The sequence below is a fragment of the Mesocricetus auratus genome, unplaced genomic scaffold, assembly GCF_017639785.1.
Source record: "Mesocricetus auratus isolate SY011 unplaced genomic scaffold, BCM_Maur_2.0 Super-Scaffold_100009, whole genome shotgun sequence".
Lineage (NCBI taxonomy): Eukaryota > Metazoa > Chordata > Mammalia > Rodentia > Cricetidae > Mesocricetus > Mesocricetus auratus.
The window spans coordinates 111,318-136,783 of NW_024429193.1; the positions used below are offsets into that span (position 1 = coordinate 111,318).

At 38.6% G+C, this 25,466-nt stretch overlaps 1 protein-coding gene across 1 annotated transcript in view; it reads right to left on the reverse strand.

The window, feature by feature from the left end:
* The window catches only part of Wls (Wnt ligand secretion mediator), a 102,081-nt gene extending 78,362 nt beyond the window's left edge, over positions 1-23,719 (reverse strand). The window contains exon 1 of the mRNA XM_005086972.4: positions 23,378-23,719. Within this exon, the coding sequence (XP_005087029.1) occupies positions 23,378-23,483 (106 nt within the window). The 5' untranslated portion in view covers positions 23,484-23,719. The remainder of the gene's footprint in view (positions 1-23,377) is intronic.
* Positions 23,720-25,466: the final 1,747 nt, after the last annotated feature.

Sequence of the window (25,466 nt, forward strand, 5' to 3'; positions counted from 1 at the left end):
TTATATTTGATTTACCATCAAACTTTTATCAAATACTTTATAGGCATCATTGCAAAAAATTCCATAACGGATTAGGTGTGTGGTCTTCTTCTATTAATGCACATTGAATATTGATACAGAGAGGAGGTCTGGAAGGTACCATAACTGTCTTTCATGAAGCCTGGGACATAATAATACACACAAGCCCAACCCAAGCTTCCTTTTTGCAAATACTTAATAAGGCTCTTATAAGTCTGTGTTAGTAAGTTTATAGCATGAATACTAAATTTTGAGGATTAAATAAAATTTTAAACATTACCTCAGACTATTAGAAGAAAGTTCATTTATATGTCGAAAGAAATGTGAGACAATGGTCAAAAACGTGGTCATTTTTGAAATAGTGCTCCCACTGTTTGTGGTGAACATTAATATTACAGTAGCATGTTTAGATAACTGGTTTTTAGCATAGTTTTTTAAATATAATGAGGCTCCCAAAAGGAAAGACTTTTTAATTTACTCCTTAACTGCTATCAGGCATGTATGAACATAAGACAAATGAGACACAAAATGAGGTAAAATGTCCATATCTCAGCCTTAGACACATACAATCAATGGTAGCAGGTCTAACACGAAAAATACTATAATGCTACAAGTAGTCTTGAAGATTTTATGACATATTTTTATACACATTCTTAAGAATATAATGTATGGGTCTGGGGTGTGAGTCAGTTGATAAAGTGCTTGCTACACAAGCATGAGGACCAGAATTCATATCCCCAGTACTCATATAAAGGCTGTACATGGCAGCATGTGTCTCTAATCCCAGCACTAAGGTAAGAAAAGACAGGAGGATCCCAGAGGCTCACTAATCAACCACTCTAGCCAAAAGAGTAACCTCTAGATTACTGTCTCAAAAAAAAGATAGAATTAAAAGTCTTCTGAAGTTAGCCTCTGACTTCCAAACATGCATGCGTAAGCAAGCATACCCACAAACAGATACATACAACACATATACATAAACACACAAAGAACACACATGGAAAATATCACCCATTTTCTAAACAATCTATAAACAGCCCTACCAGATGGAGTCTTTGGGTTTTTATGAGATACAACAAAAATAAAGGACAAGTAGAAGAAATTGACAAAGGCTATGAAAAGGGTTTATTCAAAGACTGATGTGTTGGAGAGATTCTGGAAGAGAGGTGAGAACCAATAAAATGTCTTGAAACAAAAAGAGATTTTTGTGTAAGCATTGCCACAAATTTTATGTCCCTTCCATTGTGTGTTGGTTGACATTGCAAATCAAGGCAAGAGCTTATTAGATTATATAAGATTCACATTTGACTGTGGGTTGTTTTGTTTTGTTTGTACAAAATAACTACTTAGAAAATAAAACAATTGAGTTCAGGGAAATTAAAGAAAATAAAAGTATAAAAAGTGTTATGTAAACTCCAAGCATTATTTACTTAATTAGCACATGAAAATACTGGAAGAATCAACATCTTAGAACTATGGTGTTAGACCCCTCTCACAATGAAATTATGGCTGCACTAGAGTCATTTTAACATTCTGTTCAAAATCTGAGCTTATCACCCAGGGCTGTGTCACCTCTGTCCCTCTTAGCTTACCTGAGTGCCCTACCCCAGGTTTTCACCTTAACCCTGGTTGAGAATTATTGCTTTACCCAATTATCCACTCTTAAAAGGGAAATATAGGGCTGGAGAGGTGGCTCAGTATTATTAGCACCTACTGCTGCTCTTAGAGGACCTAGCTTCAGCTCACAGCACCAGCATGGTGGCTTACAATGCCAGTTCCAGGGAATCCATATGCTTGACTTCTATAGGCACCAGGCAGGCCTGTGGTACACTTGTTTGCAAGCAAAACACTCACACCACAAAATAAATAAAACTTAAAAAAACAATTAATTAAAAAAAGAAAAATGTATACTTCATTCAGTCATTCCACAACAACATTCCTTATCATGGAATAACCACTATTCGAAGTCCCCAAAAGTTCATACCCATTCTAGTTTTTTGATACACCAGCCTGGGTGCATCAAGTCGCCATTTACAAATTACAAAAGACAGCAGCATCTACCCATTTGTACATCATTTCTTAAGTGACCCAGATTCTAGGAATTTAACAGGAACTGTTTTTCATTCTTACATAGATGTAAGCAGTAAATATAACTCTTTCTATTCAGAGATGGGTAAAATGAGGATCTAAAAACTACTTTTCATATGTCACAGTCAGTATAAGTAATACCTATACTGGGGATGAATACAAATCCGTCTGGGCCCACTGGTTCTCCTAATTAGAAGAGTCAACAAAAAGATGCACGAGAAATGTGTGTGCCGTAAGTCACTTGAGTTAAAAAGGTGAGGTCAGTGTCCAGCTTACATCAAGTTGTATTCCCAGTATGGAGAGTACCACAATCCACAGGTTTGCTATAAGGATAGCCATGTGTTGACTTTTTAATTATAGATTTCATACTGAAAACAGGAAAGCCATTGGTTTCTCTAAGAAAAAAAAAGCAGCAATTGGTTACCATAGTAGTAAAAGTACATTTAATCTTGACTGGAAATGCAATCATCAGAAAAGCCATAGTGAGCATGGTTAGGTGTCTAACTAAACTAGACAAGATGTATCTCATGCAGAGAAAAAAAGTCAAAGAAGGGAAATAGCAGCCATCTTCAATTACATGAAATAATACCATGAAATACACAGGAAATGTGTTCTAGATTACTCCAAATGGAAAATCCAGGATTCATGAGTAGAAATTAAATGTACTTTCCACTGAAGGGTAAAAAAGAATGTTCATCCACAGCATTGTTTAAACTGGATTGAAAAATTAAGTGAATTGAAAAATTAAGTGGATTAAAGAGCAACAGGTCACCAGAATGTGAAGTCACTGAAGGAAGACTTTACTAAGTATAGATGAGACAGAACTAGATAAATCCTCAGACTCGTCCCAAAATAAAAATCTGCCTTTTCCAAATAATTAGCAAAATGTGGATTTCCTGTTGAAAAAGGTAGATGGAAAGTAAGGCTAGAGATTTCCACTGAGAAGAAAATACCAGCAATTGGTCATGTAAGAGGAAAGGAAGGCTTCAGCCTAGGAGGAAAATACATTAGATGATAATAGACCCAACAAGAGAAGATATTTGTGAGAGAATATTTTCCCTTTGTTCTGAATAGATATCAATGGATAGGGCAGTTGGGAATTTGAAACAAAAATAAGATCAGAAGGCCAAGCTCTTTTCACTGTCTTCAAATATAAGACACTCAGATGCCTAGTATTTATGGTCACTTTGCTATTACGTTTGAAAATTATGTTTCATTTTTAAAAGTGGGGACTAACTAGATAACAATAAATAGGCAGACCCTTTTCAATACACTACTGCTGTCTTTGTTTTCATCATTCCTTATTTCTTCAATGCCAACAAGTCATTGTAAAACATTTAACCACTAGACTGATGGATTGAATGGATACAGCAGAGATAAGTTCAAAGTGCTGTCTTAAAAAACTATCCACACTATAAATTTCCAAGCTTGTCCTCATAAGTACTAGAATACTAACCTATAGAACCATGCAGTGGTGGTGCATACCTTTGATCCCAGTGCTCAGGAGGCAGATGTAGGCTGATCTCCATGAGGTTGAGACCAGCCCGGTCTACAGAGTGAGTTCTAGGATACCCAGTGCTACACACAGGGCTGTCTCAAAACAACAAAACAAAACAAAACAAAACAAAACATGTAGCAAGGAATATAACCTCCCTTGTAAAGAAGATACATGTTGAATGAACAACAAGTTTTCCTTAAAAACAACAATAAAACTATACTGATTTACTTTCCCCTATGGAATATGAATAATACTAAGAGATTTTCTATTTTTCTCCATCTATAGGACATTCAGGATATTTACAGTCTTAATATCTTTTAGCACCAATTAAGTGAACACTAAAGATTACTACCCTTTGATTTCTAAGAAAGAAAGGAACTACCAAATTTATTCAGTAAATGAGATGATTTGATTCTCTATTCAGTATTTATTTTAGAGATTTAGTACAAAGTGACTCAAGTCTTGTAAATTCATCAAAATTCCCAAGTTTTGCAGATCTTTTTTCATTTTTTCACTACCCATTAAATTTTACCATTTAAGTATAAGCTGGCCACCATGAAAACCTTGGGCAGGGTCAGCACCATCACTATTAGTTACCTACTTTGTCAGTAGAACTTGATTCTGTCTGGCTGCCTCTGGGAAATTTTTAACCACTCGATTAGCTATTGCATAGTCGGCTTAACTCAGACGAAACAGTAAACCAAAGAGCAGTGGTTTTTAAAAGTGCCTCTCCATTCTGATTACAAATGAAGCATGATTAACGAAGTTCCCTTTGTGTCCAAGCTCTATTCTGACAGAGAAAGAGTTCACTGCTCCCAAACTCCTTTCTGATTACTGAGTCCTTTCCTACTTGTGTCATCACCCACGCAATCTGTTCACAGCCCACACAAACAATCAAGCCAGTCTGTGGAGAGTTCCTAAAACATTTATGTGGCAAAAGCAGACAGAACTAGCAGAACCTCATCTTAACAATGGATGATGGGACATTCAGTAGAAGAATTCACAAAGGGAAATACAGACGAAGGCCCTAAGCTGAATGGATTTGCCCACAATGGCCAACACAATGCCAGTCCTTAGGGAGACTTGTCAACTTTCTGGTCAATTTGCAGTCACCTCCAGCTTTTGCCCTCCAAACTCTGTTTCTTTTAGAAGTACTTTGTTGTGGTGGTGATGGTTATTTGAAACAGTATTTGTGTTTATGTGGGGTGTGTGTGTGTGTGTGTGTGTGTGTGTGTGTGTGTGTGTGTGTGTGTAGCCCTGGCTGTACTAGAACTAGTTCTGTAGACCAAGCCAGTGTGGAACTCAGAGATCTGCATACTTGTACCTTCCTAATCCCCACCCCCAGTGCTGGGAATAAAAGCATGTGCCACCTCTCCTGGATAGAAGAATTTCTTAAAGAAATGCAATGAACAAATTAAGGAAGTCCTTTTTAGGGGGATGCCTGGACCCTACCCGGAGTGAAATGACAGACTCTAGATATCCCCTATGTGGAAGGAATTGGCAATAGGGTGGGAGGCTGGGGGGGAAGGAGAGTGCGGGAGGAGGGGAGGGAGAGGGAACTGGGATTGGCATGTAAAACAAGCTATTTAAAATTAAAATAAAAAATGATAAAATAAAAAAAACCTACAAAAAAAAGATACTCCATTTTTTTCTAGAACTTAAAATGTAAAACCAAATCAGCCAAAGAATCTAGTTCCAAATAAACATCTCAAAGTGGTTAAGCTATGACTATAAAGCACTTAGCACACTGCCTAGAGTGTAAATAGTGCTCAAATAATATTGACTCCAACTAACAATCTAAGCAATAGTCGAGAGGCTATCTTAAATGCCCTTTTCCAATGATGAAATTCATGACTACCTTATATGCCATCCCAGAGCCTTCATCCAGCAGCTGATGGAAGCAGAAGCAGACACAGCTAAACACTGAGCTGAACTCTGGAATCCAGTTGCAGAGAGGGAGGAGTCATGAGCAAAGGGGTCAAGATCAGGTTGGAGAAACCCACAGAAACAGCTGACCTCAGCAAGAAGGAGCTAGCTCATGGACCCCAGACTTATAGCTGGGAAGCCAGCAAAGGACTGTCTCAAATGCCCTGAACATGGATGTCAGTTTGGAGGTCTGGTTAATCTATGGGGCCTCTAGTAGTGGATCAGTATTTATCCCTAGGACATGGATGGATTTTGGGAGCCTACTCCACATAAAGGGATAATCTCTCAGAGTAGATGCACGGAGGGATGGTCTAGGCCCTGCTCCAAAAGTTATGACAGTCTTTGAAGATCCCCCATGGAAGGTATCACCCTCCTTAGGGAGCAGGAAGGAGATGGGATAGGGGTTCAGTGGGAGCCAAGGTAGGATGGAAGGAGAGAGAACTGGTATTGTTATGTGAAACAAGCTTGTTTCTAATTTAAATTTAAAAAATTAAAAATAATATGCTTAGATGTTTTCTTGGTCTATTGCAACTAACTTGGCCCTTAACAGCAACTTGTTTTATTGGTCTTGTCTTGCTAATCAAATTGAAGTTGCTAGAAGACAAGATCTAATTATACATACTCCTCTGTAGCCCAGAGCTAAGCCAGTTAGAGAACTGTAGTAACATGTGCCAAGTTGCTGCTTATTCTGCTTCATAATCTCTAGCATGTCTTTAAGAAACCTCCAGAGTCATCATAAACACTAATGAAATTTCAGTCATTCCCAGAGATACTGTTTCATTTGTATAATCAATATAAATTCTCTTCTGTCTTCAAAAAGTTCATTTCAGTTGCTTGTACACCATGTGACCATCCATCTTTCACATACATGAAACTCAGAGCATGTGCTAGAATGAGTTTTGTTTCAAAGTCAGAAGTTTAGCCAAATTCTAAGAATTATCAGTAATGACCTTCACCGGCAACTCAGTACTAAACACACACACACACACACACACACACACACACACACACACACACACACAATTTCAAATAGTGTTCTAATTAAAAGTATTGTACCTAACACATTGTTACAGGAGCTTCATTCCAACCAAATGCAATATTTTCAATGTAATAATAGTTTCCAACAACCTTAACTTTAAATCAATGATGTAATAAGTACAGATTCTTGAGCAAAAATATTATAAATCAGCTGAACATAGTTATTCATGGCTACACATCCAGCAAACAGAAGGATTCCAATCTGAGGCAGCCTGAATTACACAGCGAGACTCTGTCAAAGGCAAGGAAGAAAGAGAAGAAGGCAAGGAAAAAGGGAGGAAACAAGAGGGAAAAGAGAAAAACCTACCAGTTATTTAATAAGGTTTACACTGAGTGATCTTTAAAAGGTTATTTTGAGAAATCAAACTATGTCAAGATATTTCATTTCTTTCAGTGATTAAACTCTAACCCTTATTTTATTAGATTCCAACAAATAACATTTGTATTTTTTAGTTCAAACTCAGAAAGGAAGAAAAAAAAAAAACACTTCTTGGTGCCCTCCACCAAGGTCTCAGAATTCACTCTGATTAGGTAAATTTCAGCCATGCACTCATAGTAGCTAGACTCGGCTTGGCTGCATATCTATCACTGGAACTAAAAGTAAATTGTTGAAGCCATATGCATTGAAGGGCAAGGAACGTGTCAAAAGAGAATTCAGAGTACTGTTATCAAAAAAAACAGGTTGAACACAGGGCAGGTAACACCACCAGTGTTCTAGTTTTTAGCTTCTGTTTCTTTGGTAAAACACTATGACCGAAAGCAACTGTGGAAAAGAAAGGGTTTAAGTCAGCTTATAGGTTACAGTCTGACATTGAAGGAAATCAGTCAAGCATAAATCATGGAATAATGCTGCTTGCTGCCTCACTAGCTTTCTTATACAACCTAGAACCACCTACTCAGGGAATGGTTCTGCCTACAGTGGACTGGGCCCGCCTTTATCAATTAACATTTAAGTAAATCCTCCACAGACACACCCACAGGCCAATCTTATCCAAGAAATTCTTCAATGGAGAATCTCGTCTTGCTGACTCTAAGTTTTTGAGTCAAGTGGAGAACTGAAGCTAACTAAACTACCCCTCAATGATGGGGAAGTCCTTTGTATATGTCAATAAAGCACTGCTGGCCAATAAGGAAGCAAGATAGGTGGGACTAGGAGTTGAGGAGGATTCTGGGAAAGAGAGACACAGGCAGTCTGGACCCTTTTCTCCAGTAAGAGAAATACTTACATTAACAATTATGGGTTAAATACTTATGTCAGAGCTAGCCAGTAAGAAACAAGCAAACGGCCAACAGCTTTATAATTAATATTGTGTCTTGTGTGTTATTTGGGGACTGCAACTGTGGCAGGGCCCAGGCGGATGGCGGGGAAGGCAACACGTTACACCTCAAAAATAAAACAAAGCCAGGCATTGGTGGCGCACGCCTTTAATCACTGCACCTGGGAGGCAGAGGCAGGCCTCTGTGAGTTCGAGACCAGCCTGGTCTACAGAGCAGGTTCCAGGACAGGCTCCAAAACAACAAAGAAACAACTCAAAAAACAATAAATAAATAAATAAAATAAAACAGTAAGAACAAAAAGACATCAAAATAAACAAAAATTCCAGTAAATCCTCCTTTTCCTAATCTTCAAGAAATTTCATTTCTGAAATGATAAACTTTGAAAACACATCATTGAAGGAAAGAAGCATCCAAGCAAATCAAGTCACTAAATAGAAAGATGCTCACCTTCACACTTAACCTTCATGAGGATTATAAAAGAAAGAGGAAGCACACTAACAAAACTTAAAAATTTAAGAAACGCCCAATATTAAACAACAAGCATGGAGTTGTTATGTACTCCTAGACTGATTATCAGTCTTTAAAGGTAAATCCATAGACTTGAAACTGCTAATTAAGTCATAAAGATATGATAATAGTTCAACTATAAAGGTTTTCAAAATATTTTATAATAGCTTCTAGTCTGAAACTATTGAGAACTCAAATCAAAGGACACTGAGTAATTCAATTGTGATGTACTGTGATATATCACACTAGCACACAAATGGCCATCTATTGGCATAGCATAATTAAGAAAAATGCAAATCACAGAAGAGTTAATATTGTAGGTGACCAAACTTCAACACAACCTAGTCTTTGTCCTTTTCGAGAGTATTTTCTGGCTCCTTCTTTAAAATTTACCAAAATATCTAAAGAACTAGATTCGGCTTGGGGAAACAGAAAGACACCTGGCAACCTGAACAGATTACAGTTTATCAAAATTGTACTTGAAGAGAGATCTAACGATTTTTCACTAAAGCAAATATGGATTAGATGGAGAAAGACAGCATTTACTTCTCCTAGAAGAGAACTCAGAATTCTACATTAGAAATACAACTATGCCTTTTTATTCTTCTTACAACTGTTACCATGCAACAAATAAGATTCCAAATTTCCAAGTTTTAATCTCCACAAATTTAGTGCTTTCCCAAACAAAGCACACCATAAACATACTTCTTTTCTCAGTTGCCATGACTTTAAATGTGAAGATCCCTGATGAACTGGACTATCTTAGAGTATTGGCAAGATCAAATGGGGTGATTTCTACAAAAGCACTTTGAAAAAATGATAAAAGCTGTCTACAAATGTAAGGTATCAGGAATATCAAACACATCTCCTAGACTTAACATAAACCCCACAAAGCACTGATAAAGGTCATGACAAACCTTTGGTTCATGCATTACCTCAATGTTTTTTCCTATTGTCATTTCTGAAAACCAAATGTTTCCTCATAATATTCCCATACAGTATAGGGGAAAGCTCTCACTGATTTTAAATTATCTGAAGGGTAACTAAATAATGAAATTAATAGCAAAGAAAAAACAGATGTGCCTAGGAAAGATACCTAAAAAGGACAAAAGCCTACACTATGAATAAACAAACACAGGGCTAATGATTTCCATATTATCTCAGTATATAGTATAATAGTATAATTCTAAATCCTGAAAGACATTTTTAAATATGAGCATTCATTAGAATAATGTTAATATTTTACAAGACTCCAATCCCTTTATATTTGAGAAACTACTGTTTTAAAAAAGGTTGTTTCTTGACAGGACTGTGCCTGTAAATCATAGATTTATAGTATTTTTTTCTGCAGTGAACTTATTTTCAAGAATGTAAAATTTTTAAGAAAACATGGATAGGTAGATAATAAGTATACCAGAGCTTTTAAGTTCGCTTTTGTCTTAAATCCCTCCCCCAACTCTATCCTCCACCCCTTGAGGATATTTACAATCTTCCATGACACATGCTCTGTACCTTCTTGGTTCAAGGAAAACACACCTACAGCATTTCAAATTAACTACTGACCCTTACTCTCACACTATAAACAAACCCTTTTCAGAATCTCAATTGCATTGTGTCCACATTGGTTAAAGCTGGAAGCCTGGTGACCTCATGTGGTGTTAGCTTCTCCCATGCACCAACAGCATCCGCCTTTCTACTCAATTACCCTCTTTGGTGCCAGAGGATTGCTACCCAATGAACATACACAATGGGCTTCTGCTTCATTACACTAACCAACAGCAGGATAGAAATAAGCAGAAGAGGAATAAACAAGCTAATTTATCATGAGGCCAGAGCAAGTGTTCACCAGTCTTGCCACAGAAAACCAATGGTTAACAGGCATCTCTGCAGTTTGAGGTGATGCTTATGATCTTACAGATTGCAGACTAGTTGCAACAGAACCTCAATGATTTGAGAATGTTTCGGATTGTCAAGCACACAAAAAATCCCTACTTTGAAAATTCAGGGTTCCTATATAAAATCTATTCAACAATTATTTGGGGAAGCTCATATAATGGGAACTGACATTCTGATAATTTGCCCCAAGTGCTAAACCTGACTGTGGGGCCTCTATTATTCATCATGAACGAAATGGTCAGGAGGGACCCAGACTCTTTGTGAGGAGGATCTGGTGCCCCCTTCATTAGGCAGGGGCACAGCGGTTGATTAAATTAACAACTTCGGAGGGCTTCAGTCCCAGTTCCCAGACATTAGCACCATCATCCAGAACAAATTAAAGTCTCACAGCAATTAAGCAGATTTTGAAAATGAATTTCCCATGGTTCAATGGCTCAATAGCAATCTTGAGTTAAGTAGTAGTACAGAGCTTGAAGGAAAGAGGAGGAATTGCTAAATTTCTAAAGTAATGTGCAGCTGGCAGAAAGACAACAGAAAGCCTCTGTTAAGTGTCTCTACTTAGTGAGACTTTGAATTCCAGGAACCAGAAATGAAAAAATAAAATTTAAACAAAACTGTTGCATTAAAATGATGAATTTTAGAAAGATTTATTTTTTCTATTTTTAATTCCTTTAAGGTTGTTAAATTCCCAATTAAAAATTTAAATAGGAGACAGAAAACTTATTTCCTTTCATTAGATTTTAAAGTCAAACCACAGTCTAGGACGATCTACATCTCATGGATCTTTACAACAGCTTCTCCAGGACACTGAGGGAAAGGACTAAGACTAAAAATAAAATAGTTACTGTATAATTTTAAGGATTCAGTATTTGACAGATCCTGTACTAAAGTGTTTTAACATCTTATTTAATCTTACAATAACCTTTAAAGATAAACCTGGTGAGTCCTACTTTACCCTCTCTGAAGAATACTTTCAAACTTGGATTAAGTAATTATTCAAGGTTGTATAACCAGCAGATGGTAGAGCCGGGACTTGAATCCACACCTGGGCTGTAGCTCACTGGTAGAGTGTGCTTGCTTTACATGCTCAGAAAATAGGTTCAATCTCTACCTTATAAATAAATAAGTTTAAAATTTAAACTCCCATTTTAAATCTAATCTTTCATTCTCAAAGAACAACCATATGTCTGCAAAATTAATAGAAAAGTAGAAAAACAAGTTCCCATTTTTAAAGAGTTTGTAGTTAAACTGTGTGGATTCTAAAATAAATCCTTTCAGAACAGCCTTCATGAAGCAGAAAAATACATCTAAAATAAGTCCCTTCAGAACAGCCCTGGTGAAGCAGAAGAAATATATTTGCTGTATAAACAAAACAAAACACAAGTTTTCCATTCTCACTCAGCATCTCTATTTGATTATTCAAACTTTGGAAATAAATGCACTAGAGAAAATTCCGTTTATACTAATTGTCGAGTATGGACAAGTAGCCACAGTCAATTGTCTATGTTTATGCCCAATCAAAGATAAAAACACATAAACAAGATGGAATGACCATGAACAGTGACCAGGAAGTTTGGATCAAACTATATGCTGTCCTTTGGTCTCCTCTGGGCCTTGGTTTCCTCAATATAAGAGACGGTCCCTTTTCAACTCCAAAAATTTATTCATAACCAAGCATACATACCGTGAAGGTATGCATGACTTTTATTAACATGATCAAGAGAAAAATAATAAGCCTTATCTTCACTTAAACATGAAAGTACAGCCTGGAATGCAATACTGCAAAATGTAGGGTGGACCTTACTGAACATTTTCGGTATCCTTGCTGTAAGTTCAAAGTACAAGACATTTATCCATGCATTTCTTTAACCATACTCCTAGTACTCATATAGTACTTGGCTAAGTTAGCAACTACACCTCAAGATGGAACTTGTAGTTTATGTATTTTAATATATATATGTATATATTATAATTTATGTTATTCTTATTTTAAAATTCAGATGGTGATAGAGATGTATATTGTGCTTACCTAGCATTCACATGCCTCTAGTACCACAAAAAATATTCTGACAATACACTATAATGTTAGTTAATACTCCAATGGCTGATATCATATTAGTAAAAAAATCACTGTTTTCCCCCAAATTTGATGTCCAAAAGTCTCTATCATATAGTATGCATTTGGAAGAGGAAAAATGTCATATGGATAACGACTCCAGTTTTATATTGTAAAACAGAAGATCAGCTAAGGCTTGTGTTGTAATAAGCAGAGATAAAACATGTAAGAAAAATGCCTTTAAAATTTGTTACCTATACTTACCTATGCTATGAACAGCCATGTATATTGGCCCAGGATTTTAAATTTTGGGGGAAGTGCTAGTGATTTAATCCAGGGCCTTGTGTGAGCTATATTCCCAACCCCAAGCCAGAATATTAAAAGGAAACAATTTAAGATTCAAATTAAGCCTTGTGAAAGCTATTAAAAACTAAACCAAAAGATAAACAAACCACTGTGATTACCAAATATTTGAATGACATACTTCTCAAACTACTGCTTAGCACAGACTATGCCAACAAGAAGGTCATAATGCAGTGTTGTTGAGTTTCTAGTAGTACCTAACTGACTGAGAAGCAAAAAAATAAAACAAAGGATGAACACAAATGTATACATGTGTGTGCTACATATGTACTTAGTGGTAACTTCTAATCTAGAAAAGTGGTTCTCAGAAAGTGATTCCTCTAATGTCTATGGTCAGGCACACTTGGAACAAAGCATAAGTTATACTCTCACTTAAATTCCATTTTCTGCCTGTAAGTTCTTTAGGTAAGGAAACTGAGACTCACAACACATTAAAGTTTTGCCTAGGTTTCAAAGGAAGTCTGATAACAATTAGATTAATCAGATCACTACCACTGGTTGCTACAATAAAATTCCTAGAACTTGAAAAACTTTGAACAGAAGTATTACATAGTAGGCACATGTTCTACTATAACTAAGCTATAATCCAAGTCCTCTTTTTACTTATTTGAGACAGGGTCTCACTAAATTGCTAAAGCTGGCCTTGAAATCACTACACAAGTAACAGTGATCCTCCTGCTTTAGCCTCTTGAGTGCCCACATAAAGGCATTCTTTTGAGCCACCGACCAGCTCCCAAATCACGACACTGAGACTTATTAGTTATGAATGTTCAGCCTTAGCTTATGCTTGTCTCACTAGATCTTATAACTGTTTCTCTTCATCTACATATTCCCTTGGGGTTTTTTACCTTCCTTTCATTCTATATGTCCTACGCTGTGTCTGGTTGGCTGGCTGGCGGCTGCCTGACTGTCTGGCCCCCAGGAATCTCTCTCTCATTCTCTCCTTTCTTTTCTCTTCTTTCCTCCTACTTATTCTTTCTGCCCACAAGCCCCACCTATCCCTTTACTGCCTAGCTACTGGTTGTTCAACTTTTTATTAGACCAATTGGGTTCCTTAGACAGGCAAGGTGAAACAGCAGCACATCTTTACATAATTAAAAACAGCATAAACAAATGTAACACATCTTTGCCTAATTAAACAAATTCAACAAACAAATGCAACACACTTTCACATAGTTAATATTCCACAACATAAACAAATGTAACACTTTTACATAGTTAAAGTAATATTCCATAGCAATATTCCTTCAATACACCCAAGTAATCAGCAAGTTCCTTTCTAAATTTTAACAACTTTCTTAGTGTGAAGAGTTTAATGGCTTACCTAAACAGAGCTGGGTAAGTCCTAATTCATAAAAAGTTACTGTCTTATATGTATTTTAACCCTGGTTTTAATCAGAATCTCAGACATATTCATCCTTCTAAAATACATCTTCTTGAGTGAGCACAGTAAGGGAGGAAAGTAATGGAGGAAATTTTTTTATCTGTAAAAAGAAAGAAAAGGAGAAGGGAAAAAGAGAAATGCTATTTAAAAGATGCTAGTGCTCTTTCATCTTAAACAACAAATTATCTCTTTTTTTCTTTCTTTTCATCAGCTATTACACATTAGTATCATGTTCTCTTAGAGCAAAACTGTTTTGCCCGAGCATGTACAAGAGTGGTGCCAGGGTCTCAATAGACCTGTATTCTCAGTTCTATGCAGCCAGAGGTTGAAACAAAGATGTCTCAGGTCTGTTACAGCCACCCCACCTAACAATATGAAGAATCTGATCTTTTCCAAGTAGAGACGTGTTCTGTAACTAACAGAAGTTTGTTCATAACCTACACAAGAATTTTATCTATAACTGTTTAGCCCAAGACTGCAAAGCTAAAGTAAGAACCTGGTTCACACAGAAGAATCAGCTTAAGAGAACAGAGCAAAGAAAGGAATGTGGGGGGTGTGCCTTTACCATTAGAGGAATTCGACTCAGGGCAAGTTACAGCCTAAAGGACAGCATAAAACATGTTGGGAAGCAGATTAAAAGAAACTGAACCTCAAAAATGCATGCTTGCCTTCAGAGAAGACTGAATTTAACCAAGTAGGAACCACTTTTTGGTTGTGATAACCTGAAGGCAAACATGCTAAGTAGGGAGAGACTGAAAGTTGATATCATGTTAACTAAATTACATGTTGCTTCATGACTGCTTCGTTCAAGCAAATGAAAGACAAAGGAAGAAGAATTTACAGTGCAATCCGTGATGGTTGGCTTTATTACTGTAGAACTTGGAAAACACTGAGTCAACCATTTTCAGATCAATTGCCTTTTTTTTAAACAAAAAGTGTAATACCTTGCCAAAACTAATGTAGTTGGCTTGATCTTTCCTTTTAATTCCCTCTGCTCTCTTACACGTATGCATTTGGGTTAAAGTCCATGAGCTACGCAAGGGAATTAGCTAGAAATTTAAGAAAGTCCTATAATTTGCATGAGCCAGTTTAAAAATTAAGAGAGAGAGAGAGAGAGAGAGAGAGAGAGAGAGAGAGAGAGAGAGAGAGAGAGAGAGAAAGTACTCTTTTTTTCTGAGCATACAACAGGAAGGGAAAAAGGCAACAGAAACTTGAAAGTACAGGATTTAAATGGGCATGGAGATTGATGTGCTAGCTCAGTGTGGGGGTGTGAGTGACACCAGAAAAAAATGTAGGCCTGAGGAATTCTGCCTCGATGTGTCCTGAAGGGATGTTTGCACAGGTCTTAAATTTCCTTTTCTGGACCACATTTGCTATCATATCCTTTGATACATATACTGCCTTCTTTCCTTTAGCCATTGTACCCAATACCTTTTGTATGGGCTAAAGCCAAGGGGTACTCTTCAGCACTCCTTTCCCAAGTTTTCTGTAATGTTCATCTACCCTTTGCTACATGATGCCGTGTTACCAAGAAGGCATTTGAGTCTGTCAGGCTTAGTCCTCCCCAGCATGGCTTATAAGCATTGTTACAAACACAGTGCTGGTATAAGGATTGTTATGTGTCAGGTATTGGAGTCATTTGTTTAGGAAGTTATGTCATTTTGGTACTCAGGTAGCAATTGAAATGCTTAGCTTGAGGAAGGAGCATGAGCCGAAACAGGGACTGTGCTTTCACATCAATTTCATCTGTACAGAACCTCACCCTTGTCTCTTTGTGTTTCTTAGAAATAGAAGGAATGTGGAAGGACAGTGGGAGAAAAGCAATATCCCACATTAAGAATATGGCTTAGAATTCAGTAAAGTACCACTTCAAAAAAGTTCCTTAGACTGTTTCTATGGAATGATAATAGCAGGACTTCCATTACTCAAGGCAACAGCAGAATATCTGAGAGGGGTTTTGATGAGGGTCCAATGTGCCAGAGGCCTTGAACCAGACCAATGACTCAGGGCAATGAATATATTGGTGGTGGGGCTACATGACACACATCAGCTCCAGATGATACTAGAAAGAAGAAAGCAGTGCTAGAAAGCTGGAGAAGCAAGGTGGCTTGTTTTGTTTTAATTAATTTGGGGAGAGTTATTTTGGGGACCATGCTGCAGGGGTGAAGAGTGGTTATAGAGGGACTGGAAGGTGAGTGGGTGGGATTGGGGTGCATGATGTGAAATTCCCAAAGAATCAACAAAAAATTAAGTTTAAAGAAAAAATATAAAACTTATTGTGTACATAAAGCAATGTACTTGTTGGTATACATTATTGATTGAACACTTTTCACTGTGTGAAATTACATTAGAAAACAGCCCAGAGCTGGGAGATGGTGGCACATCTTTAATCCCAGCACTTGGGAGGCAGAGTCAGGTGAATCTCTCTGAGTCCAAGTCCAGCTCCCAGGCAGATTCTTACTTTTGTTCCTTTACAAAACTGTGTTAGAGATAAAATCTGGAGATTTGATGAAGGTGCTGGGAAACCATTTAAAAAAATGAAAAAAGCAAAAGGGTCTCAGAATTTTTTAAAATTCTGAAATATGAGGTTTCTTCTTTTTCATAATTTAATTATCTTTTCAGTTTGTTTATGCAAAGTAAAAGTCACAAAACTTTTCTTAATCTTAAAGTCCTGCCCTCCCATTGCCATCAGACACTTTGGACTACCTACGTCTGACCCACTTGTCCCTTTAGGCCACCATCTCCAAGTCTCAGAGGAGAGATCTACCCAAATGAAACTAATATGATTGTGTAAATCTTTCGAAAAACAAGAGCTTCAATTTTTCTCAAGCAGAAAAAAAATCTATTAGCATTTTCCTCAAGAATAAAATGTGCCTTTCATGGTGTCAACATGGCTATTTCTGAGAGCTACTACTCCTAAATGCTGGCATTTTGGAAGGAGATTTTTTTTTAAGTTTCAACTGCTCCCATTATTGCCATCCATACCTTCCAAAACCCTCTCCAATATTCAGTGATTCTTTCTTGTCTTCCTTTGAAAAGTCCAAACTTCTTACATAACGACATAAATATGTCAGACTACCAGCTGAATAAAATAAAATCAAGCAATCTTTCTTTCTTGTTCATGAACCAGACTGCTCAGACAATTGGATGATTCGTACAATTATTCTTGCAAGAAAAGAATAAGAAAGGTGTCTGAATTTTTCCAAAGGATATCCTTCCTTGGCATTGCTAAGATACTGCCTTGGTACTACAATTAGACTTCCTTTATCATCATATAGATTATTCTTCACTTCCATGCTATTCAATAACTATCAATGAGAAATCATTTGCACCTTCCTGTTTCTCATTATTCTTCTCTGCATTAAAAAATCACATCTATTTAGATCCAGAACTCATGATTTAGACAGGATCATTTAACTCTGGTTTATGATATCAGACTGACCAGAATCTACTTCCATGCTTGACAAGACAGTTAATCTTGAAATATTTTACGAGAGCTGTCTGCATCTTGATTTAATTATATAATAATGATATAGTAAAATGAATACAAAAATATCAATGATGGCCCAGTGAAAAGGTTCATTAATTAAAGATGTTTGCCACAAAGTCTGACAAGAATTCAGTCCCTGGGGCCTACATGCTAGGATAGAACCAACTCCTCCAAGTTGGTTGTCCTCTGATATACACACATATACAAATACACACAAAATAAATAAATGTTTTTTAATTGTAATGCCATTAACAAGGCTCTTGTGGATTAAATTATACAATAACCTGGCACACATTGTACATTCAATACATGTTCAATATAACATTTTATTCATACATTTATTTCAGTAGGAAATATTAGCTAATAATTTATTGAACAGCATAGCTTCCAATTTTGTTATGTTTTCAAATTATCAATATAAGTGGTTCTGAGAAACCTCATCATAAGAAATTTTCTGTTGGTAAAGAGGGACTCTTGTCTCCTGTGACTCCCCTAATTTACTGAGGCTCTAACTCACCCCATCAATATAAGTGGTTCTGAGAAACCTCATCATAAGAAATTTTCTGTTGGTAAAGAGGGACTCTTGTCTCCTGTGACTCCCCTAATTTACTGAGGCTCTAACTCACCCCTTAACAGTTCCCAAGCAGTACACAGCCCAGTCCTAAGCAGACCATGGGACCTATTAAAGCACTTTGGATATTACACCAGTGGTACATCTAAGTTTGGAGCTAAGGACATTCTATAGAACTACTTTATGGGGGAGATAGGTATGAATCTTTCCTCAGTCAGTATATATTTTACAATAAAGGTTGCTAGGAGTATTTAATTCTAACACTTGGGAAACAAGAGGTAGACAGACCCATCTATGTTCCTGGTCTGCATAGGGAGATCATACCAATTAGGTGTACATAGTGAAATCCTGCTTTAAAAACAAACAAAAATAAATAGTGTGAAAACATAATAATGTAAAAATAAAAGCCAAACGGGGTGGTGGTGGTGGCAAAAGCCTTTAATCCCAGCACTCGGGAGGCACTCTGGATCTCTGTGAGTTCAAGACCAGCCTAGTCTATAAGAGCTAGTTCCCGGACAGTCTCCAAAGCCACAGAGAAACCCTGTTTTGAAAAACCAAACAAAAAAAACAAAACAAACAAAAAGCCAAATTATTGTAAAATGTCAAGTAGAGAAGGCAGGGTGTATAGGCAGAGGATTTGTAAACCTCACAAAACTATTCATAATTACCTGAAGGAAATATTTCTCATTTCACTAGGGAAAGAAAAATTGCACTAGAAGATTAGATGGGAGGCACTAACAAAACCAGAGAACAATTAGAAACTATTAGCATAAGCATTGTCTTATTGTAGTAATTAAGAGATTTAACTTATTAAAGTCAAATAATGTTATTTTAACAATGAAAAAACAATTAATCTAAGTGAATTTAAAAGGTTACACAGGACTTACATAAGTCACAGTAGTATGATTCCATTAGGCACTAACAAAAAGAATGAAAAAGTGTGGTTTGATCAGGTATGTACTTTTACAAAGTAAAAATCATAACCAAATACAGAAAAATATGACCAGTATCAGCCAAAAACCAATTAGTACTTTTCAAGATTCTCACAAGATAGTCTAGTGTGGTGAGCCATGCCTACAGTCCCAGAATTTGGAATTCAGAGGAAGGAGGATCAGAAGTTGGAGATAACCCTTAGCCAGTGAGTTCAAAACCAACCTGGAGTACAAGAGGCTCTCAAAAAAGCAAACCAAACAAAAGAATCTCACCAGATATTTGAATACTCAGGATTACAATGAGTACAACATTAATACACATTAAGATGCAACACATATAACAAAATTAAAATCTAATATACTGACAACTGTGTACCCTGTATTAACCATGATTTCACTCAATTTCTCAAATTTCTGCAACTTTCAAATGAATTACAGCAGCAGACAAATGCTCATGTAAATGAATAGCAACCAAGACTATCAAAAGTTTGCAATTAATAACGGTGTAATAGAGAGCTCTGCATCCTTGACAGGCCTGTTTGAGAAATTGTGTTAAATGTGTATGTCTGTGTCTCTTATACACATTGCATCTTCAGCATTTAAAACAAGGGTCACTCACATGACTTTCGACAAAACCAATGCTTCTTCCCAAATAAATTATGACTGGTGATTTGTTTATTTTACTTGTAATTTAAATTTGAAATATGTGTATTTGTGAGCTTACTTAAAACAATTTAACCATAATCCATTCTGTTCAGTTGTAATCTCTGCTCTCTTCATGATTTTTGAATAGGTGAAAGTGACCTGTTTCTTCAAACATCATATCCCCAGAAATGATTAATATAAAGCTGAACAAGCTACACATGATGAACCAGGTCTCAAGTTTATGAATTTTAGTCTTGCCTTATGACACATGGTCTCCTCCCTCACCCCTTCCACCACTTCTACAGCTGCTTCTCCATGAGCTAAGTTCATCAAGCATGAAACCAAAGAAAAATAATTTTAATATTGTTCAGGCTTCGTTTTCAGGAGGCTAAAATTAAGCTGTACATTTCAAAACATTTTATTTTCCTTTTGGAACTCTTTAAGCATTAAATAAATTCTAAACATTAAAAAAAGCTAGTCACTTAGTAAGATTTCTGAATGTATAAAATAACATATGCCTAATTTTATATAGTGTCTCATGTAAGATACTTCTTCCAGCATCAGTTTGCAAAATTCCATCAAAAATTCGACAATATATAGATACTGGCACAAGAAAACATAGAACTTCAGCCAGAAAGCAAGTAAGCAAGCTAGGTAAGATGGTCTTTAGGATACAGGGGGTTTCAACTAAACCAATTCCTTCTATTTTTTTATAACTACTTTTAAAATGCTTCCTTGGTTTTATGAAGCTATAGCTGAATATTAGCCCAAATGTCAGATAAAACTCTGAATACTAAAAGAGTTATACAATTAGAGATGAAAAGGATCTTAAACCCATTTATCTACCTGCCTGGTTACTTTGAAATTCATAATTTTCTATGGTTGCTTAGGGAATTTGTATTTTTGTTTTGGGTGGGTATTTCCAATGAGGAGCTTTCCCATAAAGTTCTCCTTCCCTGAGATGCCATGTTTTCTGTCATGCGGGAAAACAAGGATCCAAAAGTAACACAGTGGTTGCAGTTCAAAAGGAACAGCTACCTTAGGAGGGTAGCTGGTCCTGATCAGTAAGCCTGGCCCCAAAAGTAGCAGTGACACTGAGAGCAGAGGTTTCTGATCTTTTCCTTGTCTTCCTAGGCTACAAACTGTCCATTGAAGTACTGATTCTTCAAGTCCACTCTGAACAGTTTCAATTAGAGAAGCTGAGTGGAAAACATAGCATGCATCTCTTGTTAATAATCACTTGCTGTATTTTGGTCGTCTAGAGAGTCTAGGTTACCTAAACTTATTTAAGAGCAAAAATGCTATTCTCTCAGTATAGGCTACATCTAATCTGTTCCATCGCAGGAATAGAACTGAGGACAGTCACTGCAGCTGGGAGAGAAGGAAAGTAAAAAAAAGTAAGGTTTTGCAAAAACTCCACCCAAGAAATGTTATAGAGAAAGAACTACAGCAGTTTGTTAGTTCAGGAAAATCTGTTTAGGCAAGGCCTGCAGCTTCATTAACCAAGGGGAGGAGGGTTCACCGGAGGGTGGGGTAGGGAGAAACAACCTTAGCACTCTTTACTTCAGACAAACCCTGGTTTGAACAAACATCTATTCTAACTCTGGTTATTCTAATGTCCAGTAGACACTTTGGGGAGCTCTTGGATCTCCTCTGTGCAATAGTGAGGCTCCAGAAAAAAATGCTAGCTCCAGAAATGCTCCAGGAAGCCTACAACAGGAAGCAAGAGCTGTGTGGGCTCACATCAGTTTTGCTGGGGAGTGAAGTGGGAGGTGGGGGGGTGGGCCTGCAGAGACAGGAAACTGTAATGGCTTACTATGTGCAAAAACCTCAAAGGGGAAGGTCAGACAAGGATAATAGGCCAATTTAATTCTGAAAGCACAAGGTGCAAGAAATTTTATTATGGTCTGCCACTGAAATCACACAAGACCCAATAGCATCTAAATGCAACTGCTCATCAAGGGAAACAAGAAGTGTAATTGTAACCGCGGTGTAATCACTGTGAGCGCGCCTAGACTGCTGCTGCCTACAGCTCCCAGCAGAGAAGTATTAAGAGCCAGAAAATCCAATACAGAGGAAAAGAGATTCTGAGTGGCATAGCAAAACAAAAGCCAAAACGTGTGTGTGTGTGTGTGTGTGTGTGTGTGTGTGTGTGCGCGCGCGCGCGCGCATGTGTGTGCAGTGAAAAGCTGTTTAGCTGTGTGTATATGTGCATGTGTTTGCGCGCGCATGTGTTTGCAGTGAAAAAGCTTTTTAGCTGTGTGTGTGTGTGTGTGTGTGTGTGTGCACAGTGATAAAGCTATTTAACTCACACGAAGGACAGAGTCTTAGAAAACTCTGGTTTTAACATGTACTGGATCTCCTCTAAAAACTCCCTTCTTGAAGCTTCTCCCACTCTCCTTTGTTTAAACAGTTAGCCTCAATGTTACAAAGATTGGCAGTAGCAGAGTCTCTGGAATGCAAACCTAACACACCCAGGTCTAGACGCAAAACACCGCGCCCAAAACTCCCGGCCGGTCTGGAGAGCTCCTGCGTGACCCAAGGGCTCCGGCGAGGAGCACAGACACCCCCACCCCAACCCTCCACCCTCAGTCCCCGCGCCAGCGCTCTTCCTCTCAGTTAAGAGCAACAGCCAGTCCCAAGAAAGCCAAGCCTCCCAGCCGCACCCGCTCCGAAGTTGGCACTGAAGTTTGTGCAAGGTTGTCCGGAATCTTGAGGAGGAAGGGACCTGAGGTGGAGTGAAGGAAGTTGAGTTTTCCGAATGGATGCCGAGGCACAAGGTCGGCTATCTCGGAAGCATTTTCGACTCAATAGGTCGGGTTGGTGGGCACTGGGAAAGTCTCCCTGGCGCCGTTGCTGGGGTGTGGGAGCTGTCACCTGAGGGCAGCCCAGGAGGGAGCAGGAAACGTCCTCCTGGCGCCAGGGGAGGACCCCAGGTCTCCGATTCACTGGATCTTGGGGCTCAAAGCTGAGGGGGAGGGGAGATCGCAGAGGGGACAACAGGCAAAAGCAACACCTTTCAGAGGGGCTTTCTGTTACGCCCTCTCCAAGTTGGTGCTGGGAGGGCCAGTTCTCTCACGAGCCACCCTAGTCCATCCCGATTCGTGTCCTTAGCTCAGACCAGTCCACCGCCAGAGGTGGGTGGGTGAGGCGTGGAAGCCAAGGGATAAAGGTTGAGACCCTAAATCCTGCCCTAGTCCCTCGCCGAGATAACCCAATGCATTTACACTAGTCACAACCAGTAACAGCTCACTGCTGACACAGGGCGCAGCTACTGACTCTCCTGTTATTCCTAATAAAGTCGATTACGTTGCCCTCCCGGAGCTGATTGGAAGGGAACCGAGAGGGAGAAGGGGGCGGGTAAGGGGAAAGAGCAGGGGGAGCAATCAACTTTGCGAACCAGCACTTCCTTGCGATCCGTCGCCATGCTTAAGAACCACCCCCACCCCCTCCTGCCTTTCAAGTGGATACTGAAACTAGGCCAAAACTTTTCCCCTCCTTTTCTCTTTGCCACTAGACTGGATTGTGCCCCATGGAGCCCCATGGAGCTCTGCTTTCTTAAGCACAATAGCCGGACTAATTAGATCATAGAGGCAAGGCAGCGATACTGTAACAAGTAGCCCAAGAGGCAAAAGAGGGAAGGGCCGAAGAGAGGGAAAGGGGAAAGTTTTCAGCTCTTACACTTACCGATCAAGCCTCCCACCAGAAAGGCAATGATTTGAAAAACCAGCAGAATCCCTCCAACAATGCAGAGCTTCTTGGTGCTCATGTTTTCTATAATTGCCCCAGCCATTTCTGCGCCCCCCTTCTTTTCTCCTTTAAATAAATGTTTTAGATTATGCTTTCGCTTCCCCTCTCCTTCTTCCTTGTCCTCTTTTCCTGGTGCTGCAAAACTTCAAGGGTGCGATAGCACAGAAGAGATGGTATCCAGACCTCAGGCGCCCGCGCGGATCCCTGGGCGCAGCCGCTCGGGCTCCCCAGATGCCCAGAGCTGAGACTGCGGCCGCTCGGCAGCCAGTGGACGCTTAAAGGAGCAGGGAAGCGGATCACATGACACGCCTCCCTCTCTTTCTTCCTCCCTCCCTCCCTCTCGCGTTTCCTCCCTCCCTCCCTCTCTTCCTCAACCCTGGCCCGCCAGTTCAGGGATCTGAGCTCCCGCCAGCTCTGTCTACCCGCTCTCAGGTCTGGCCTGCAGCTTGCCCGGGCAACAGCTGGTATCTTGAGGGGGGTGGCTGGTGTCGTTAAATGGGCTCCGCATAAACAGCCTCTCACATGTTTCTTTTTCTGGTTCACAGAGTTTAAGTCTTTAGTGGGCCTCTTTGCAAACCCTTAACTTACACATTGAACCCACCCCGCCACCAACCACTAGAACCCTAGGAAAGAGGTGAATTTACAAAGTGAATCTAATAAAGGTTGTGTCAAAGTATAAAAAGAAGAAATAAGATCTCGGCTTAGGTTCCTTCTGCCTGGCCCTAGCATGGGTTACACCACCCTAAATCCCTCACTAAACTGTCCTTCAAGGAGCCTGACTGCCCAGCCAAATCAAACATCTGTTCTTTATTCCACCCTGGACTTGATCTTGACTGTTACCATAACGCTTTAAAGTTAATTCAAAATCCAACTTGTTTTAAAAAAAACTGTTTTTTGTTTTGTTTTGTTTTATTTTGTTTTACACCACCTTATATTCTAAGAGTTGAACCCCTCCAATCCTGCCCTCATACTTTTACCTATGATATGGTCTTGTGTCTGCACATTTATTTTCATTACTGAGCTATAAAGTCCGGGGAGATTGGGACCAAATTCAATTCTTTTTGTATACATTTCCCCACCCCCATAGTGCCTAACAAAATTCTCACACTAGGAGATCCTGCATGAACTTTTGTGGAGTGAATAAATGAGGAATGCTTAAGCAAGCTCACAGTTTGCATTTCAAAAGCCTTAAGGATCTTAGTTGAGTTAGATAGTACACATGTTAAGTACTACCAGTCAGAGTTTCAGGTGGGTGGTCACAGCTAAGGAGGCTGAGTCAGGAGGATTAGGAGTTCAAAATCAACCTGGATAACTTTGGGAGACCCTGTCTCAAAATAAAATGTAAAAAGCTATCTGCAGATGTAGCTCTGTGAGAGAGCTCTTAGCATGTGGTATGAGCCTCTAGATTCAAACCCCATCAGAGCCAAAGAAAGAGAAAAGAAAATGTTAACTCTTTGAGGGATGTGTTTATACTTATACACTACTTCCAGGGAAAAGTGATGGACAGTAATCTTAAGAGATTTCTTGATCAGTCTGTCCTAAACACCAGGGTCTGTTTTTTCCATGTTTCATTAGCTGTCTATTTAGCAAACACAACTCACATCACAAGTTTTCCAAAGCCACCAGCAAGCCCGATTTCTTGCTTCTTGTCCTCTTCCTGTGAAGGGACTATTCTAAGAACTGTCCTCCTCTGATCTACTCCCGCACCTGCATATACAGCACCTTGAAAAATATACTACATAAACAAGGTCATTCTTAGTTCCCCAACTAGACCAGATACTCCTAAAGACAGGTACCAGGTTTCATCTATATAAAACTTTATCTTTTTGGTCTCCAGCAGACCCTAAGAATTCCAGGGCTGTAGCTGCTTTTAATTTATTGCTTCTTCCTTCAATCCTTTGTACAATAGTTACTTACTGCATTAATGTGTTTCTTTCTTTCCTTCCTAATCACTAGAGGATACCAAAACTGCAAGATTATTCTGAAGGAACTATAGGCTACCTGTTGTTCACTATATAATGATTAC